Genomic DNA, 20,359 nt, shown 5'->3' on the forward strand with positions numbered 1-20,359 from the left:
ATACAAGGTAGTGATAACGTCTGAATAGACTCTACCCTCCCTAGATACTACTTGTGAGATCAATTTGGGTGTGTTATTGTTGTTGTTACCCCATATTTGATGGCAATATACTTCTAAAGATACTCCAAATATAACATGTTTCCTATATAAAGGGATCAAGAACATATATATTATTTAATTAAAGATTAAATTTGGTAAGTCAGTATTTACCACTAAATGGGGGAGGAGGGGGAGGGGAGGAAGTACTATTATCCCAAATATTAATAAATGTAATCCATAGAAAATATTTGTTTATTACTCCCGCCAATTCCAGTCATTTTCCGCGTCAAAACTCCCAAAGGCCAAAGCCCTTAAAATTAGCGACTTCTCCACCAAAAGAAAAAGTAAGAGAAAAAATGGAAGCCAATGTGACCAAGCTTTTTGATGTCCCTATCGCTGTCTCAAACTCAATACTAAGCAATTTCAAGAACCAAAAACAAAAGATCGTTAAAAAATATGTATTTGTCAAATCTGATTGTGATTGCAAAAGAAGAAGAGCCTATGAAATCACAATTATGGACCTACCAAGGTCGATTATGGTGGAAATCCTTTCAAGATTGCCAATCAAACCCATTTTCCGCGCTAAGAGCGTTTGCAAACGTTGGTATAATCTTATAACTTCTGACCCTTTATTTATTACCATGTATCAGACAAGATCGCTTAATTTTCCTTGCATTTTGCTTTCGGTTGATTGCTTTAACGCTGCAATTATTGAACTTAAAGCTGGTTATGATTATTACTCTCGCCCCCGAAATAGGCCAGTTATATTGGGTCCTAAGTTTCACCTCCCTCAACTAAAACCGAAAATTGGCGGTTTGTATAAACCAAAGTTGGAAATAATTGGTTCTTGTAATGGGTTCATACGTTTGATGGATAGTGATAAGTATGATGAAAATCATTCGCTTTACATTAGCAATCCACTTTTGGGTGAGTATTTCAAGGTTAAATTACCCGAATATGAGAAAAGAGTTCGTCGTGTTGCTTATGCGTTTTGCTTTAGTGAAGGATCTGAACAGTATAAAGTATTGAGATCAGTAGTTAGGAAGTTTCGTGGTCGTCCTGAAGTATCTGAATTGGATGTTTACATTCTTGGAGTTGATAGCGAATGGAGAAATGCGGGTAAGGCTCCATATCCTTTATGTGGATCGTTTCATGGTAGTGTTAATGTAACTGGTGCTCTTCATTGGCTAGATGATGAAAATACTGAAAAAAGTGCTAGCATTTACTCCTTTAATAATGGGACAGAAGAGGTGAAGCCCGTGCCAGCTCCACCTGGTTTGGAAACTCCATCCTTTTGCTTGAGGCTAGTAGAATTAGGGAATTGTTTGTGTTTGCCTGATAATAGTTATATGACACATGTTGATATATGGTGGATGAAAGAGTATGGAATAGCTGAATCTTGGATTAAAGATCGCATTTTGATGGATTCTATTCCGCGTGATATCTGTGATGCTAGATATGTACCAATCATAATTTGGAAAGATGGAGAAATCTTGATGCAACACGAGCGTGGCACACAACTAGTTTCTTACAGCCCAAAATGACGAAGTTTAGGAAGGTGAAAGTTTATGGTAATGGCACTGCAGCGACTAGATACATTCCAAATTTTTACTCACTCAAGACTGTCATGGGGGAAAACTTTCAAGTCTCAAATGTTTATCCGAAGACTGAGATAGTTTAGTACTACATCTGTTCCAATTTATGTAAACCTATTTGACTGGGCGCGGGGTTTAAGAAAAAATGAAAACTTTTGAACTTTGTGGTCCTAAACAACTCAAAAAGGGATTCACGGTATTTGTGTGGTTATAAAAAATTCTCACTAAGGGTAGAATTGAGAATTTAATCTAAATTGTTTCCAAATTTAGAAAGGGTTCATTCTTTTTGGAACGAACCAAAAAGGAAATAGGTTTACATAAACTGGAACGGATAGAGTATTTGTTTTGTCTTACTTCGTCCAGGATATGATGTTTTGCATCACTGTTTCTGGTATAGTTTAGTTTAAAACCCGGCAACTTTAACTGTTTTGTGGATGCTTTTGTGTTCTGGTAGAACGATAACTTTGCCTTTATAAGCATATGTCGTCCATTTTAACATTCTTGATTTACTTGCATTGCAAAGTTCCGAAGCTGCATTTCTTCTATTCATTTCATTCCGCACTTGTGTGAATAGAATGAACTACGAAGGAGCAAAATGTTGGCCTACAAATCAGGCATATTTACTTTCAAGAAGTGCATTTTGATTGATAAGGGATACTTTGGTAGCCTTGTTTGGGGTAAACAAGACATGAATTTTGTAAAGTTAAGAGGGTGCATCAATTGGAAGAAATGAACGTTTAAGTTATGTCATGATTTTTTAACTAGTTCTTTCCTTAGTTTGACAAGAGGGGTTGCTCTGATGGTAAGCAACCCCCACTTCCAACCAAGAGGTTGTGAGTTTGATTCACCCCAAGAGCAAGGTGGGGAGTTCTTGGAGGAAAGGATGCCGATGGTCTATTTGGAAACAACCTCTCTACTCCAGGGTAGGGGTAAGGTCTGCGTACACACTACCCTCCCCTGACCCCACTAGTGAGATTATACTGAGTTGTTGTTGTTGTTCTTTCCTTAGTTGGTGTAAAGGGCAGTCTTAGCGTAATTGGTAAAGTTGCTGCAATATGACCAGGAGGTCACCGATTGGGCTGCGGAAATAGCCTCTTGCAGAATTACAGGGTAAGGCTACATACAATAGACCCTTGTGGTCCGGCCCTTCCCCAGACCATGCACATAGTGGTAGCTTAGTGCACCGGAGTAGCCTTCTTTCCTTAGTTGGTGATTTTCTTGAGCAACAGGCTTATAGTCTATTTTCACTACCTATTAATCTTCGAATGAGCAAGTTTTATGGGTTTCCTTGGCACTAGCGTGCTTCGAATTTGCTCAAATTTTTCATCAAATTCTAGCAAATAAGAAGAAGCAGTATGACTAACAAGATAACTTATATCCATATGCCTATGTCAGTAAAGGGTGTCCTTTCAGTATAACTTACTAAAGTGATCATCAGATTTGCTAATACAATTGATCGTTAATATAATTTTTTTTTCTAGAAGATATGTTTTTCGCTCACCAACTAATCACCAGAGATATTTTCCAAGAAAAGAAAACCTTGCAAGATCTTCGTGTATTTTTCTGCATAATGACTTGGAATATGGCATAAACAGCAATTTTGTTGTCAAATTGAAAGTTTGATAAATGCTCTTTCATTGGAGTTTAGGACAATTCACTCTGCTAAATGTCAAAGCATATTGATCTGATTGTGAAGGACAGTTCAAAAAAGCCTAATCCTCTGCACTATTATGTAAAAAGCTTTCTAGTTTCAGTAGCTGCAACAAACAATGGCATGTTACTACCATCAGCTAAGCTTTGTCTTTGAATTATCATGTTCTAGTCACTTATATACGACAGATTGTCAAAAGTGTTTAGTACAACTAAACAACCTGAAGTGGAAGAATAGGCTAGAGTAGAATATTATGCCCATGTCTTTTATCAAAATTTGACACTGGATCCAAGATATTGTCACACATGCACGCAGAAACATCAAAAACATCCTTGAGCAAAAGGTACCATTCAACACCGTTTAGAAAAAAATTATACATAATATATATGTGTCACGCCCCGAACCTGGGGAGGCGTGGTTAGCACCCAGTGTCGTAGTGGCCCGAATGAACCACTCCGTAACTTATCCATTCCTTTTTATAACTATCATGGGCAACGCGACCACAACTCATAATATAAAATTGTAAGTGGAAAACATTTATCACTGAACCATTTTTTCTTAAAACATGAATACATATGGACCGTTAAAGCCTCTGACATACTGTATATATTGAACCTCTATCTTCAAAGCCTCTAGGATTATTCGACATCAAATGGGACGGGGTACCAGCCTACCCATAAGTCTGTAGAAAAACTCTGACACGATGACTCTGACACGATGACTCATAGATTCGGCTGCACTCCGAATGAGGTGGAGTCTTACTGAGTGAAGCTAAGTGCAAACTTCATCTACTATGAGGGCTCGTCAAACTGTTTATCTATACCTGCAGGCATGAATGTAGCGTCCCCAATAAAAGAACGTCAGTACGAATAATGTACTGAGTATGTAAGGCAGAACTGAAACATAATAATAAGTCAACATTAATTTAAGACATGGAAGAAATATAGAGTAAATGACTCAACCTGTAAGTCTGGACGACTCTGTAAATCGTGAAATATTTATAATGTCATGCATATGCGTATAAATGTCATGTAATGCATAGGTATGTACGTACATAACATCGTCAAGCCTCTGAGGACATTCCATCATATCATTTTAGCCACTGTGGGCAATATCATCATCGTATACCAACTGATCAGGTGGTGGTGCGTATATAACGCCATAACCTTTACCATATCCCATATACATATATATACATATATACGCGTATATAACGCCGTCTGAGTCATGGGTAAATGCACATGTAAATGAATGCAATGCATGGAAAGTACGTTAATAAAATCTTTCGGAATATCACAAGACCATTATGCCTTTGAATAATATCATGAAATAAACTTTTTTCAACTTTACGTATTTTTCCGAGACCCATGAACAGAGGATAAAGTAATAGGATACATGGGAATTCAAGAACGTAGGCATTACTAATACTTCTATGAATAAAGTCATTTATGGAAGTTGTGTATTTTCTCGTTTCGTTTATATCGTATGGATCATGCCAAAAGAAAGAAGGGATAACTTTAACATACCTGAGCCAATTCTCTTGACAATCCCACTAGTGAAGAGAAAAACAGACCACAGCAGCAGCTGTGGACCAGTGTCCATGATACCAATTTTTAGATGTAAATAAGGAAGACAAACTTTTAACCCCCTCACATAGAGTTCTCCACACCTTACGTATTCTACTATTTCTCTCCAAATCAACCAAAAAAAAATATACAAAAGAAAGAAATATCCCATGCTTTTTTCTTTCTTGTTCAACTTTTTTTTTTTTCATCCTCCAACTTGCAAAAAACTTTTCCATCTGTTAAGGTAATACCTATAACAGATTAGAGAGGAATAGTTTATGTGCATAAGTCCACCATGAAGTTAACAGTAGGTGATCCACATCCACATTTCTTTTGCTCATGCAAATGGACTCTTACTGGTGTTATGTAACGAGCATCCATGACAAAACTTAGACTATTGGAACAAAATAATTGGAAAGCAAGAAATGAAAGAAAAAGCACTAACAACGATGGAAGGAGAGAGCCAAACTAACGCAAGAATTGAAGCCAGAATTATTTAACCAAAGCTACAGCCCTGTGTGTTCCTTTTCCACCCCTTCGTTTTTACTTTTTATAAATATTCCTCCGCTCTAAATCATGTCACCTATATTATTAAAGATATGAGTCACACTTTTTCTAAACCACAAGTTTCCACCTAAGGTTATTTAAACTTATCCAAAGATTTTTAATTAATCTCCCACTAAAATTTATTAATTGTCCAATTATCCACATAATTAAGAATTATATCAAATTACTTAAAATACTACTCACTTTTAACACACTTTATATACCTTACTATTATGGTCATGTGGTATCATATAAAATCAATATATACACTAGTATTTTATTAAAATATCCATGTAAAAATATATATATTTTATCAACTTCTAATTTTTCTAATTTCATATAAAGAGTACAAATTTTCCGTACTCTTAATTCTGAAAATGGTAAAGAGATAACCCTTTTTTTCTTGCGGGAATTTTTTTTTCTATTTTTAAAATAACGAAAATCTCATTTATAAACTTTCTCGTATTATGTGTATAATTTAAAATTTATTCGAAAGTAGTAATATTAATAACTATATAAAATCATATTTTTTTCTCAAACTATTTTACAAAAATATTCCACTCAAAATATCATATCAAATATATATAACGGTATCAAAGTTGTTAAACTTACGGGATGTAACAATATGCGTCATCCATGCTATGGTTCTGTGCATGTCACGGTGGGTGGGCTGTCGTGTACAAGTTGAGTTGTGATAACAAGCCGACATGTAAACTTTGTATAAGTCGAGCTGTGATAACAAGTCGACGATACTTATGCAGAATTTTGTGTGCGCCACCTAACATTACTCCCATATGCTCTTAAGCTTGTCAATGTGCTTGAAATCATAAGTCATCACCAAGCTTTTATCCATTCTCCTCAACACAAACCTTTCAATCAAGACATAGGAACTGAATTTCTTCCATTTACTAACCTTTTCTCTGTATTGTTGAACTTGTTTAATTCTTCCTTTATTTTGCCATCCACCTCTTTCTTGTTCCCACTTCATTCTTTGTACTATTTCTTGTCTCAATCCCACACTTGGTATTTCTTTTCCATTTTTATCATAGCTTCTAAACCATATTACTCCCTCAACAACATTTGATTCATCCCATTTTGCTTTACTTTCAGCAATAAGGACAATTTTTGTGTCAAGAACAACATCCACAAGTACTGAATTCCCTTCATTATTGTAGTCATTTTGACAAGTGAAAAACTGCTCCCATTTCTGTTCAAGTGTCATTTCATAGAACATTGATCTCTCCATTCGCTCTTTGACTGTTCCATCTTTGATAAACATGAAAGGACAATACCATTTCCCTACAACCACAGCTTCAGAAGTTTTACAAGATGGTGTGAGATTGAACTCTGGAAGTTGTTGCCTCAACTCAGCATTTAGGCCTAGAGCATCATCACTTAGTTCATAACTTTTAGGAGTTTTGGCACAAAGATACCAACCTTTTCGCCTTAGAAACCGCGGTGGAAAACCATCAGGAGCAAGAGATTTAGCAAAAAAGCGACCTTTTCCACTGCAACTTGTAACATATAGACAGATCTCACACTGCTGATATACCTCCTCTGGATCTAATGGCTTGGGTTTAACGTCACGTATACATCTGCAGAAACAGCAGTTTTGTTTGTCTTCCTCCTTTGAACACATGAATGCTTTTCTGCGAAAAGGCCAATCGGGGAATTGTAAGATTCATTACCTTGGTCATAATGGCCAAAGCAGAAACTCTAACTAGGGAATTCAAAAACTTCAAGAATGTCGAACTTGAGATCCAAACCTTCAGCCTAAAGCATTTTTTGGGTCGCCTTTGCCACTATACTAAAAGGAGATGTTATAATACACATAAACACACATATAGTTATATAAATACCATATATATAAAAAGAAGTTGGTTTTACCCCTATTTGCACGGTATAATTTTTTTTACCAAAGGGATTTAATTCAACCCCCTTTGGATCATGTAGATCCTCCCTTGACCTTGGTTTATTCAGGCAAAGATATAAAACCAGAAAATGAGTTTTGCCATAATAAATTGTTATGCACTCCAATTAATGAAAGGCTAATACACAATAATGAGGCTGAACTTCGTATGCTGATTTCTTCTAAAGTGCAGACAGGAATGAGAAGATTCATATTTACGCTATTACTGGCTCGTGTCGAATATCAAAACATATAATTAGACTGTCACACAAAATTAAATGTGTAGATACAGTAACATACCCTTTGCTCTTTCCATGAGGCTTGATAGCATAATATTGATTGGAGGACAGTGGTTTATTAAGAACTGGAATGAACATTACATCTTCCTTGAGAATAATCTTGTGCTCACCATCACCAGTTTCGTATCGAACAGTTAGATTCTTGTTCTGAGGGAAAGGAAGGTCCATGAGATCATGATTTTTGCAAAGTCCAAAACAACAATATGTTTCAGATTCCTCATCTTGAACCACTAAGTAACCTGAATTTGGACCTTCAGGAGGTAATGAAAGAGCATCTGGATTCTGTTGGTAGTAAGAAAGAGGCCTTGTTACATACATTTTCAGCAAAAACTGATGAATTGTTTGTAATTTCTGTCTTAAAAATTTCTATGTGGATCATGTTAATAATCTGTATAGCTATATATATATAACTAAAAATGACTCATTAGGCCATAGAATCAGCTAGTCATCAACATGTTGATAAATTATTACTATTATTTTGGCCTTCTGTTAGTTTTAGGTTGACTTTCTGCAGCAATCCACATAGGTTCTATCTAAGGAATTTGTTCCAAGTGTCCACACCATTTCTTGTGTGTGAAGGATATCATGGAGATCATGATCTTGTTTAATTTAAAATTCAAGCTTCTGCACAGGAACAACTTATCAAATAGTCAAAGCTGAAAAGAATAATTTATTGCTTTAGTGAAAAAGTGGCATGGTTTATTCTGTGTATTTATTAATCCCACACCTATTTAACATATAAACAAACATTTTATATGTTTGACAGTAGATGGAGATGTTTTGGGAGGGCTTAATGAAAAGAAGTTTTACTCTATCAGTGTATTTTTAACATGCATGTTATAGCTAGCAAGGTGATATGCTTTATTTTTCGGTTTACTAATCCCACCTGTAATTATCATTTAGGTATTCTAAAAGTATAAAAATTATTTTATATTGTTAGTGCATAGAAGTTAAACTCAATAAAAAATATTTAATGAAGACAAATCAATTTTTTATCTCACTGCAGGTGTTTTCTAGTCAGGATAATATACTGCCATGCTGTTTCTGAGAAGGTTGGAGGAAATTTCCTTGATGCATGAACTATCATAGAATATTGAAACAACATTTACTAAAAGTTCAGTAAGAAAAAAACTAGAAACAAAATAAACATGTTTCTTTTCATTTCTCCAAAATCTGGAAATATAGGTCAAGCCAGGTGAATATAATGCAACTTCAAGAGTTCCATATGTAAGGGAAAGGAAAATCCATGAAAGCTAATTGCAGAAAATGAAAGAACAAAACCTAAATAGACACGCATGAGCTACATTAATGGTTTTAGCAGAAATTTTAGCACCAATATTGAAGAAAAGAAGTATTTCTGAAAGTAGTTTCTCACTATAAGGTAGAAAGCAGTTTTAACTTCATATACAACAACAAAAAGTGGGAGTCGGCTATATGAATCATCATTGTATAAGAAATAATGAAAAGTGCTGCCTTCTGTGCTGAAACGGAGTAGATACGTACAGTCTCATTCCCATTTGCTTCCAATCTTATGTGTGCCTAAAATTGTAAGTCATTACCAAGTATACAGATGCAAGATGGAACTGATAAAAGAAATGCAGCTTTGAAGACTTTGTAAATGCAAATTTCCTCCGATGCTGAAGATAGCTTGCTTACCAAGCCGCCCACTTGAGAAGCTAGTCGCCAGGAAAGAAGCGAGGAGGAAGCGAAGCTGTCTACGAAGCTTTGCTTCTCCCCCTGTAGTCGTAATACTCGGCTTGTCGCTACTTTGATTCAAAAGGTAACCGACGGTTCCCGACTTTCTCCGCTTTCCGCAACCGTAACCACTTGTCATTCCGATTACTTCATCCATAAACCTTTTTTTTATTTCAAAATAGCGATACGCTCTAAAAAAGTAAAGGAGAAGCTTCCATTCTAGAAGCTACCGCTTCCCGCCTCCCTCGGGGTGAGAAGTTCCCGGCCCGACGAATTTTGTGACCTAAAGCCAAACTTTATGAGGCGCCTTAATTTTTTTAATTTTTTTCATTATTTGTTTGAAGTCTATTTTTTATTTTTTTTATCTTTTACTTTTCTTAGATACGAAGCTATTAATGATTTGCTTATAACCAATACCTCCTAGTAAGTATTTCTCAATTAATAATATAACTAATCCATTTAACCCTTCTTGTGACATTGTTGTTCTTAGGTAAGATTTTATCAATTTTAATTTTGAAAACTTCTTTCCGCTGAAGCAACGGTAACATGAGTTATGAACATTATCCCATAAACAAATTAGGCATTTGGAAAAGAATTAAATCTTTTTATTTGATTAAGTGTATCAATTAAACTGTTATCTTCTAATTGTACTATTTTCCTTAATACTTTTAATTTAGAAAACAAATCTGAACCATCAATATCAAATTGATTATTATGCTCTAAGGACTATTCAAGATTATGGCAATGTTTTTTCAAATTTCTATCATCTAGTGATCTTAGTTTTTACTGCCAAATAGAAAACCAAAGATATTTTCATATGCTTCGAATTGTTCAAATCTATTTTGAAGTGAAAAAATAGTCTTGTCTATTATGTATAAAAGTAATCAACTCTAAAGGACTCTTCGAAAGATTTTGAGATTTCATTATAACATTTGCATCAAATTGTTACTTCCTATATATCACACGTTTCTTACGAAATTCGGGTTCGATATTCATTTCAAGTGCAATTTCCTTGGTAGAAATCATAGCAGTTGCAAATCCTTCTTCTCTATATTTGTTAAAGATAGAAATTAAATTTTTTCACTTTAGAGAACTTTTTTTTAAACTTATACATAATCTATTAGGTATAACAAAAAATGGGCCCCCCACAAATATGAGACCTAAAACAATTGTTTTACTTGCTTTATGGAAGGGTCTCCCTGCTTTTAAACTAAACTATACCAAAAACACAGAAACAAAACATCATATTCCGGAGGTAGTTTTTTAATTTAAAATTCAAGCTTCTGTGCAGGAACAGATTGTCATATAGTCAAAAGCTGAAAAGAATAATTTATTGCGTTAGTGACAAAATGGCGGTAGTTTAATCTGTTTATTTATTAATCCCACACCAATTCAACATAGAAACAAACATTTCATGTGTTTGACAGTAGATGGAGATGTTTTGGGAGGGCTTAATGAAAAGAAGTTTTACTCTATCAGTGTATTTTTAACATGCATGTTATAGCTAGCAAGGTGATATGCTTTATTTAGCATGTGACGTACCTTGTTTTTCGGTTTACTAATCTCAATTTTCATGGACAGAACTACCTGTAATTATCATTTAGGTATTCTAATCTAGTAGAATAGAAATTCTTTTATATTGTTAAGAAGTGAAACTCAATGGAGAATACTTAATGCAGACAGAATTTTTTTATTTTAGGTACAAGGGTTTTATAGTCAGATAAGGGTCATGCTGTTTCTGAGAAGGTTGGAAGAAATTTCCTAGATATATGAATTATCTTAGAATATTGAGACAATGTTTACTAAAAGTTTAGTAAAATAAACTAAAAACTAATGTTAAAATCAGGTAGCAAGTTAGTTTAATTTCTAAATAAGAAACAGTACTTATCAGGTCCATACTTTAGAAACACATAAGTATACAAGAAAAAAGAAGTATAAGGTCGGTTGCAGTTTTAACAGAAATTTCCTTAATGGTTTTAGCAGAAATTTCAGCACCATTATTTAAGAAAAGAAGTAACTCTGAAACTAGTTTCTCACTAAATACCAAAAATTTACTAGTCTCTAAACTATAAGGTCAAGGCAGTTTTAACTTCATACACAACAACAAAAAGAGGGAGTCGGCTATATGAATCATCATTGTCCATGTCACCTCAGTCACATGTATTGGAGAAAATGAAAAGCGCTGCCTTCTATGCTGGAAAAGAGCAGATATATATAGTCTCAATCCTAATTGCCTCTACTTTGGTAACAACAATAACAACTCTGTATAATACTACAAGTGGGGTCTGGGGAGGGTAATGCGTACGCAGACCTTACCCTACCCTGGGGTAGAAAGGCTGTTTCCGATAAACTCTCGACACAAGAAGATGAAAAGAGACAATAGAACAGTAACAACAAGCCTCTAATTTGGTGAATGTACCTAAAATTGTTAGTCATTACCAAGAATACAGATGCAAGATGGAATGGATAAAAGAAATGCAGATTTGGAGATTTTGCAATGCAAGTAATTAGGAGTGTGAAAATGGAAAACATGTACTTATATAGGCAGAGTTGTTCTTCTACCAGAATTCACAACCATCAACAAAACAGTAAAAGTCACTGTTTTAAACTAAACTACACCAGAAACAAAGATGCAAAACATCATATCCCAGAGGAAGTAAGACAGAACAAATGCTACTACTAAACTAAGGCTGCGTACAGCAGACCCTTGCGGTCCCCCGGACCCTGCGCATAGCGGGAGTTTAGTACAACGGGCTACCCTTTTTTTATCTCAGTCATCGAATAAACACTTGACACTTGAAAATCGTCCCCCATGACAGTCTTGAGTGAGTAAAAACTTGGATTGAGTGAGTAAAAACTTGGAACGTATTTAGTCGCGTCAATGCCACAACCGTAAACATGAACCTTCCTGAACTTCTTCTCTTTTGGGTTGTAAGAAACGAGTTGTGTGCCACGATGGCTTCGCATCAAGATTTCTCCATCTTTCCAAATTATGGTCGGTATATATTTAGTATCACAGATATCACGCGGAATAGAATCCATTAAAATGCGATCTTTAGTCCAAGATTCAGCAACCCCATACTCTCTCATCCACCATATATCAACATGTTGTTCATCGCTATAATCAGATAAACACAGACAATTCCTCAACTCTGCTAGCATCAACAGCAAGGATAGAGTTTTCAGACCGGGTGGAGCTGACACGGGCTTCACCTCTTCTGTCGTAATATTAAAGGAGCAAATTCTGGCACCTTTTTCAGTATCTTCATCATCTAGCCAATGAAGAGCACCATTCACATTAACCTTGCTAAGTGATCCCCATAAAGGGTATGGAGCTTTGCCCACATTTCTCCATTTCTCATCAACTCCAAGAGTATAAACCTCCAATTCAGATACTTTAGGATCATGATCCTGGAATTTCCTATTTAATAATTTCAATACTTTATACTGTCCAGAAACCTCACTAAAGCAAAATCCATAAATAATCTGACTAACTCGTTTCTCCCTTTCGGGCAATTTAACCTTGAAATACTCACCCAAAAGAGGATTGCTAACGTAAATTGAATGATTCTTACTTAACAACCCAATAAGCCCATTACATGTACCAATTAATCTCAAGGTTTGTTTAACAAAACCAACACCAAGATTATTAAGTGGAGGGAGGTGAAATTTAGGGTTTAACACAATGGGTTTGTTTACTGGGCAAGAATAACAATCAAAATCTGGTTTGAGTTCAATGAGAGTGATAGGTGCATCAATGTCCGAAAGCAAAAGGCAGGAAAAAGGTGATCTTTTGTGAAACATGTTAAGAAATAAAGGGTCAGAAGTTAAAAGTTTATACCAAAGTTTGCAAACAACCTTACAGCAGAAAATGGACTTGATTGGCAATTTCGAAAGAATTTCCAACATAATCACCATTGGTAGGTCCATAATTCAGAAACTTAGCTTCGTGGTTCATGGTTCTTGGCGTCCATGGCTGTCTTCCATCTCCATTTTTTTTCCATGCTAATTTCTTGAAACAAGTCGCCAATTTTTAGGGTTTTGGCCTTGGTTGTTTTGGTTGCTGAAAAAGAAAATGAGCTCCACAAGGAAATACAAATTTAAATACAACTTTTTTTTCTTCAAATCAATTAGATGCTCAAATCAAATCCCGTTTTATCAGAAACTTCTACTCTAACAACTTCAAACGAATAAGAAGCGGAAAACAGAGCACAAAAAGTCAGCCGAGGATCACGTTCATTTCCAATACCTAGCGAAATTTTTGGTCCAAATCTCAAAAGATATAATCACATTATTATGTTATAAAAATATAAATTATATGCACTAAACGAAAAAATCACAGACTTTTAGACACACAAACTAAAAATCATATACAAAAAATGATTATACATTGATTATATAATGCACATGCCATTTGTATAACATAAAGGCCGGGATTAGTACATCTCATATATAAATTATATAAACATAAAATAATTGCGAGGCTCAAATGGTTCGGGCATGTTTAGAGGAGAAACCCAGGTGCTCCGGTAGGGAGGTGCGAACGACTGGTTGTGGAGGGCACAAGAAGAGGGTAGAGGGCGGCCTAAGAAGTATTGGGGGAACAGATTAGGCGGGATATGGTGAGGCTTCAGATTTCCGAGGACATGACACTTGATAAGAACATGTGGATGTCGAGTATTAGGGTTGTAGGTTAGGAGGTAGTTGAGTCTTGACTTATGTCATAACTTTGTGAGACTAGTTTGGTAGGGATACTATTTCGCTTTTGCTTTGTATCTTTCTTCTTGATTTCATGTTGTTCATATTTTTCATATTATTTCTGTGGTGTTACTGATATTGTCTCCTTTTGTCATTTTGTCTTCTTGAGCCGAGGGTCTTTCAGAAACAACATCTCTATTCCTTCGGGGTCTGGATAAGGTCTGCGTACACACTACCCTCCTCAGACCCCACTAGTGGGATTTATTGGCGTTACATGAGGCAGTGCAGCAGATCTGTTTTTATCTTTGAATTATTTATGTGTATTGGGCCTAGCCCACAGGAGATTAGGATCGGGTCTAGCCCATAGTTAAGATAGCTATGTTTTTCCAGTTTTGCCCATTGTATAAAGACAATATCTAGAACCTTCTTTGTAGTTTTGGGACGATAGAAAGAAGATATCATATTATCTCAATGCTCTCTTTTTTTCTCAAACCCTAGCATAATCTTCTTCAATTTCCGCTGCAAATCTAAGCTTTTCATGGTATCAGAGCAAGGAATGTTGTAAATCTTGCGTCTCCGAATCCACTGATGGTACCCTCGCCCAGTTTTGTTCAAGTTTGATTTCGCCGATGTTTTATCTTAGCACCAATTTTCACTTTTCGATGGGATTTTTCTTTAATTTCACAGTATAATCTATCTATTTGGAGCCAGATCGAGTGATTTTGTATGAAATTTTCCGATTTGAAGAGAAGCTTCGAAACTAGGGTTTCTGGCTCGATGGCGTTCCTCATCCTGTTTCGAGGTGTAATTTCGGTGCTGTGGTGTCTTCGTTCTCAAGGCTGTTCTTCTCTGGTTGCGAAGAAGGATGGTAAAGCTGTTCTATTTTCATACTCTTTGTTGATGTTGATCCAGTCTACAAGCTGAGTTCCTCTTATGATATTACTTGTTCTTGTTCTCCTGATAATATTTTGCTTGCATAGCAACTGATGAACATATTAATACGATAATAATCCTTCTAGTGTGTTGCATTTGTATTTTTCGTATTTTTTCAATCATGACAAATAGTGATAGTAGCAGTGCTAGTGATTCTGAGTATACTCCTCGTGCCTCTAGTCCATTATTTCTTCATTCCTATGATATACAGGGAATGTCTCTGGTCGTTGTTCCCTTTCCTGGTTCTGGTTTTGGTGGGTGGAGGAGAAGCATTATCGTGTCCTTGTCAGCCAGAAATAAAATCGCTTTCATTGATGGTACCTATCCCAAACCTTCTATGGGTTCCCCTGAATCCAAACAGTGGGACAGGTGTAACAACATGGTTATATCCTGGTTAACCAGCTCCCTCACACCTGAAATTGCTGAGAGTGTTCCGTATTCTGATACTGCTAAAAGTATTTGGAAGCAATTAAATAGTAGATATGGGACAATTAATGGGACAAAAAAATTTGAAATAAAGAAGGAATTAGCTTTTGCATGTCAGGGTCCTCTTGATATAGCATCATATTTCAACAAGCTAAAGAAACTCTGGGATGAGTTGGGAATTATGGGTTCAAATCATGCAAACACATGTACATGTGTTGTAAAAGATCGTTTACTAAAGGTAGATGAAGAAAACAAAGTTCACCAATTCTTAATAGGTCTCAATGAAACTTACATTACTGTCAGAAGCAATATCCTCATGATGAACCCACCTCCTTCACTTGACAATGTATATAACATTCTCTTGCAGGATGAAAAGCAGAGACAAGTGATTCCCAATGCCTATTTTACACCCGACCTAGCCTCTTTTAATGCAAATGCAACTAATAAGTTTCCTCCTCAATATCAGCCCCAAAGGCAATATATTAAGAAGGTTAATTTTGATTCAACAAATCAGAGAGTGGTTTCTGATCAGAACAAAGCTTTATTCTGCAAGTATTGTAAGAAGAATGGACATACTATTGATAAATGCTATAAATTAAATGGTTTTCCCCAAAATTTCAAGTTTACCACGGGCGAAAAATTTGGAACTACTGCAAATGCTGAGTCCTCAACTTCTGGGAACTATGAGTCTACCCCAACTTTTGTCTCCACTGGTCAGAATGTTGTCATACCTGGTCTTACTAAAGAACAATATACTCAACTCACGACTTTGTTGTAACATGAAACTCTTGTTGATTCTAGTCCTCAACCCAACTTTGTGGGATCCCCTAACTTTACTGGTAGTATTCCTACTCTGCCTGGGTTTAATGGTGTTGCTTATTCTGCTTGCATGTTAACTAGTGTAGCTAGAAGTATTTGGACAGTGGATTCCGGAGCAACTGATCATATAACTTCTGATAAAGATCTCATTTTTGATATTACACCACTTTCGGTCCCTTATCTTATCACTTTGCCCAATGGATACAAAGTGAAGGTCACATGTACAAGATCTCTCACATTGAATTCTTCTTTTGTATTACATCATGTGCTTTACATTCCCACTTTCAAGTACAATCTCATTTTTGTACATAGACTAATTCAACAATTTCATAGCATAGTTATCTTTACTTCTTGTTCCTGTTTGGTACAGGACCTTTTCAGGAAGAAGTTTCTGGTTCTTGGTAGACTGGACCAGGGTCTATACAAGCTTCATCAACTTCCCACCTTATCTCCTCCATCTTCTTCTCTTTCAACTTTGAACACTATTATGCACAATGTGCCTGATGTACCTAGTTCTACGTTGAATAATGTTCTGCAGTCTATACATAATAGTCATGTTTCCTCTTTGAATAAGCCTATATGCAACTTAAATGAGAGTGTATCTTCTTCTTCTGCCTCTTCTGTTTCTTCTCAGCAACATATAAATGACCTTGATGTACTTTGGCATCATAGAATAGGCCACATTCCTTTTGTGAAAATGAAATATATACCTTCTGTTGCTTCTGAAATATCTACTAAGCAGTCTTTTACTTGTCCCATTTGTCCTCTAGCTAGACAAATTAGATTGCCTTTTCCTGATAGCACATCTACTTCTACTTTGTTTCAGCTTGTTCACATTGATACATAGGGGCCTTATCATACCCAAACCTATTCTAGTGCTAGATATTTTTTAACAATTGTGGATGATTTTAGTAGAGCTACTTGGACACACTTGATGAGTTCCAAAAACAATGAATTTACTTTGCTTAAAGCATTCATTGCCATGGTTAAAACACAATTTAACCTCTCTGTACATACAATTAGAAGTGATAATGCTCTGGAGCTTGGTTCCTCATCCTTAGCTTGCCAATTTTTTTTTTCTGACAATGGAATTCTACACCAAACTACATGTCCATACACACCTCAGCAAAATGGTATTGTTGAAAGAAAACACAGACACCTACTAGAAACATCCAGAGCTTTATTATTCCAATCCAAAATTCCAACAAAGTTTTGGGGGGATTGTGTACTCATAACTACTTACCTGATAAATAGATTTCCCTTGCCTGTTATCTCTAACAAGACCCCATTTGAAATTTTATATGGCAAAACTCCTTCTTATAGTCATCTGAAGTCTTTTGGTTGCTTGTGTTATGCAACAGTGCCCAAATGTCACAGAGATAAGCTTCAACCTAGGGTTGTCCCGTGTGTTTTTATTGGTTATCGTTTTGGCAAAAAAAGGTACAAACTCTATAATCCTTTTGGTTATCCTATTTTTGTCTCCAGGGATGTTGTCTTCCATGAGTTTGTCTTTCCCCTTCAACTCTCTTCCCCTTCCTCTCTTCCTTCCTTTGCACCCACTTATTTTGATGAACCTCCAATCAATCTTCCTTCTGCCATGTCTGATACTTTTTCTTCCTCCTCTCCTTCTTCTAATCCCCTTGCTTCTGATTCTTCCCCTCCTATTTATGGTCCATATTGTCTTGTCCCATCTAATGTTTCAACTCTACATCCAGTAAGAAAATCTATCAGATCTCATAATCTTCCTTCTCATCTTCAAGACTATGTGGTTAACCTTCCTCGTTCTGTCTCTTGCTCCTCTACTATCTCTACTTCTGTTGCCCCTCCTACAGCAGTTAAGCCTCAATCTTATGCTCAGGCTGCTACCAATACATCTTGGCAGGATGCTATGAGGAAGGAGTTTGCGGCATTGGAAGCTAATAAGACTTTGGACATTGTTGAACTTCTCAAAGGGAAGAAACCAATTGGTTATAAATGGGTATATAAAATTAAATGTAGAGCTGATGGGAGTGTGGAGCGATATAAAGCAAGGTTAGTCATAAGGGGTGATAATTAGGTAGAGGATATTGACTTTCATGAGACCTTTTCTTATATGGTTAAAATGTGTACTATACGATGTCTTATAGCTTATGCAGTCAAACAAAAGTGGTCCCTATTCCAATTAAATGTTAATAATGCATTTTTACATGGTGACTTAGATGAAGAAGTGTACATGAAGCTTCCTCAAGGATTTTCTGTTACCTCAACTTCTTCTGCTTCTGTTCCCCATTTGGTGTGCAAATTGAATAAATCTTTTTATGATTTGCGGCAGGCTTCTAGACAATGGTATGCAAAATTGTCCCAAGCCCTTTGTTTTAGAGGCTATAGCCATTCTTTGAATGATTATTCCTTGTTGTCAAGAAATCAGCCCAATCCACTGCGTTTCTTGCATTTGGTTGAGATTGTTGCATTGAAAAGTTTTCTCGATGATCAGTTTAAAATTAAAGATTGGGCTTTCTTCATTATATCTTGGGTATTGAGCTTCATTATCACTCTTCAGGAGTTTTATTGCATCAAAAGAGGTTTATCTCTGATTTACTAGCTGCTTTCAATTGTACTGAAGTGTCTTTTGTTGTTTGTCCATTTGATTTAATTATAAAGCTGCACTCTGATGTTGGTAATCTTTTACCTAGACCTGATACATATAGAAGCCTCATTGGCAAGCTCAATTTTCTTACCCACACTCGCCCCGATCTTTGCTTTGTTGTTCAACACCTTAGCCATTTTCTTCAGACCCCTAGGGTCCCTTACATGACTGCAGCCTTGCATGTTCTAAGGTACTTAAAGAGCACTTCAGATGTTGGGATTTTTCTAAATAATTGTGCTGATTTCTCTTTGGTTGGCTATTGTGATAGCGATTGGACTGCCTGCCCCGATTCCCGTTGTCCGGTTAGTGGTTTTTGTGTGTTTTTGGGTGACAGTCTTATTAGTTGGAAATCCAAAAAGCAGCATGTGGTTTCCTTATCCTCTGTTGAAGCAGAATATCGAGCTATGAGCAAGGTGGTTGCTGAATTATCCTGGTTGGATCGTTTATTGTCTGATTCGGGTTTACATGTGTCTACTCCTCTTCCAGTTTTCTACGATAATCAGGCTGCTATTCATATAGCAAAAAATCATGTTTCCACGAGAGGACAAAGCATATTGAGGTTGATTGTCATTTTATACGAACCAAATTGGCTGATGGTTTAATTTCTTTAAGTCATGTTCCTACTGATTCCCAATTAGCTGACATTTTCACTAAGTGCTTAACATGTGGGGCTCATCATTCTTTGGCTGGCAAGTTGGGTGTGTGCCCACCCTCCAACTTGAGGGGAGGGGGGTATTGGCATTACATGAGGCAGTGCAACAGATCTGTTTTTATCTTTGGATTATTTATGTGTATTAGGTGTAGCCCACAGGAGATTAGGACCGGGTCTAGCCCATAGTTAAGATAACTATGTTTTTTCAATTTTGCCCATTGTATAAAGATAATATCTGAAACTTTCTTTGTAGTTTTGGGAACGATAGAAAGAAGATATCAGATTATCTCAATGCTCTCTTTTTCTCTCAAGCCCTAGCATAATCTTCTTCAATTTCCGCTACAAATCTAAGCTTTTCAGGATTTCACCAGGGCGATGTTGTTGTTGTAAACATAAAATAATTATTGTATATATAATTCTACGTTAAATAAACAACACATATGTCATGTGTATAATATAAATGTCTAAATTATACATCTCATATGCAAATAATATATACATAAAATAGTTGTTGTATATATAATTATATATTAATTATACAACACATATGCCAAAATACAGAAATTTGAATTACACATCTCATATACAAATCATATTTAAAGAATATGCATTTTATTTACAGAAACATGTATATCAAATAGAAAATTTAATATTACATAATAATAATTAGAATTCACCATATAGTGATGTGGGAGTTTAGAAAAAATCGAGAGTGTAAGGGATTTGGGTAAATCGGGAGGGGTGAGAGAGAGTTTTGAGGAAATGGAAGGGGTAAAGATTTTGAGCAAATTTGAGTTCCTATTAAGGCAACAATTTTGAAATTAACTAGGAATGGCATCAAAATATTACCTAAAATAAATGCTAAAAATAAGGGGAAAAATATTTTGACACGTCTGGCTAAAAAAC

At 35.8% G+C, this 20,359-nt stretch overlaps 3 protein-coding genes and 1 pseudogene across 4 annotated transcripts; 2 read left to right on the forward strand and 2 right to left on the reverse strand.

The window, feature by feature from the left end:
• The first annotated feature begins 395 nt into the window (after positions 1-395).
• On the forward strand, positions 396-2,062 carry LOC107776197 (F-box protein At3g07870-like; annotated as a pseudogene).
• Positions 2,063-3,795: 1,733 nt separating this feature from the next.
• LOC107776194 (uncharacterized) lies at positions 3,796-8,012 on the reverse strand. Of its 2 annotated transcripts, XM_075241393.1 has the most exons (4): positions 7,606-8,012; positions 6,834-7,045; positions 6,009-6,707; positions 3,796-4,108 (listed from the first exon to the last, which is right to left on the reverse strand). In XM_075241393.1, exons 1-3 carry the CDS (start codon positions 7,920-7,922, stop codon positions 6,181-6,183), a joined length of 1,056 nt encoding a protein of 351 aa, XP_075097494.1. In that variant the 5' UTR covers positions 7,923-8,012; the 3' UTR covers positions 3,796-4,108; positions 6,009-6,180. The 2 variants fall into 2 exon arrangements, with proteins under 2 accessions (XP_075097494.1, XP_075097493.1); XM_075241392.1 differs by having other exon boundaries at positions 6,009-7,045; positions 7,606-7,995.
• A 3,801-nt stretch (positions 8,013-11,813) lies between these two features.
• Positions 11,814-13,626, reverse strand: LOC107776195 (F-box protein At3g07870-like). Its single transcript, XM_016596058.2, has one exon. It carries the CDS (start codon positions 13,227-13,229, stop codon positions 12,054-12,056), a length of 1,176 nt encoding a protein of 391 aa, XP_016451544.2. The 5' UTR covers positions 13,230-13,626; the 3' UTR covers positions 11,814-12,053.
• Positions 13,627-17,157: 3,531 nt separating this feature from the next.
• LOC142174226 (uncharacterized) lies at positions 17,158-18,231 on the forward strand. Its single transcript, XM_075240019.1, has 3 exons — positions 17,158-17,308; positions 17,537-17,615; positions 17,661-18,231. The coding sequence occupies exons 1-3, from the start codon at positions 17,158-17,160 to the stop codon at positions 18,229-18,231; spliced, it is 801 nt and encodes a 266-aa protein (XP_075096120.1).
• The last annotated feature ends 2,128 nt before the right edge of the window (positions 18,232-20,359 follow it).

The sequence above is a fragment of the Nicotiana tabacum genome, chromosome 20 (assembly GCF_000715075.1).
Source record: "Nicotiana tabacum cultivar K326 chromosome 20, ASM71507v2, whole genome shotgun sequence".
NCBI classification, from domain to species: Eukaryota; Viridiplantae; Streptophyta; class Magnoliopsida; order Solanales; family Solanaceae; genus Nicotiana; species Nicotiana tabacum.

Bases quoted from the DNA above. Each gene is read 5' to 3' on its own strand.
- LOC107776195 (XM_016596058.2), bottom strand. From the start codon at position 13,229: ATGGACCTACCAATGGTGATTATGTTGGAAATTCTTTCGAAATTGCCA.
- LOC107776194 (XM_075241392.1), bottom strand. From the start codon at position 7,922: ATGTATGTAACAAGGCCTCTTTCTTACTACCAACAGAATCCAGATGCT. The intron at 7,046-7,605 runs GTATGTTACTGT...GCCTTTTCGCAG, and splicing joins CCTCATGGAAAGAGCAAAGG to AAAAGCATTCATGTGTTCAA.
- LOC142174226 (XM_075240019.1), top strand. From the start codon at position 17,158: ATGGTTAAAACACAATTTAACCTCTCTGTACATACAATTAGAAGTGAT. The intron at 17,309-17,536 runs GTATTGTTGAAA...GTTATGCAACAG, and splicing joins ATACACACCTCAGCAAAATG to TGCCCAAATGTCACAGAGAT. The intron at 17,616-17,660 runs GTACAAACTCTA...TTTTGTCTCCAG, and splicing joins TATCGTTTTGGCAAAAAAAG to GGATGTTGTCTTCCATGAGT.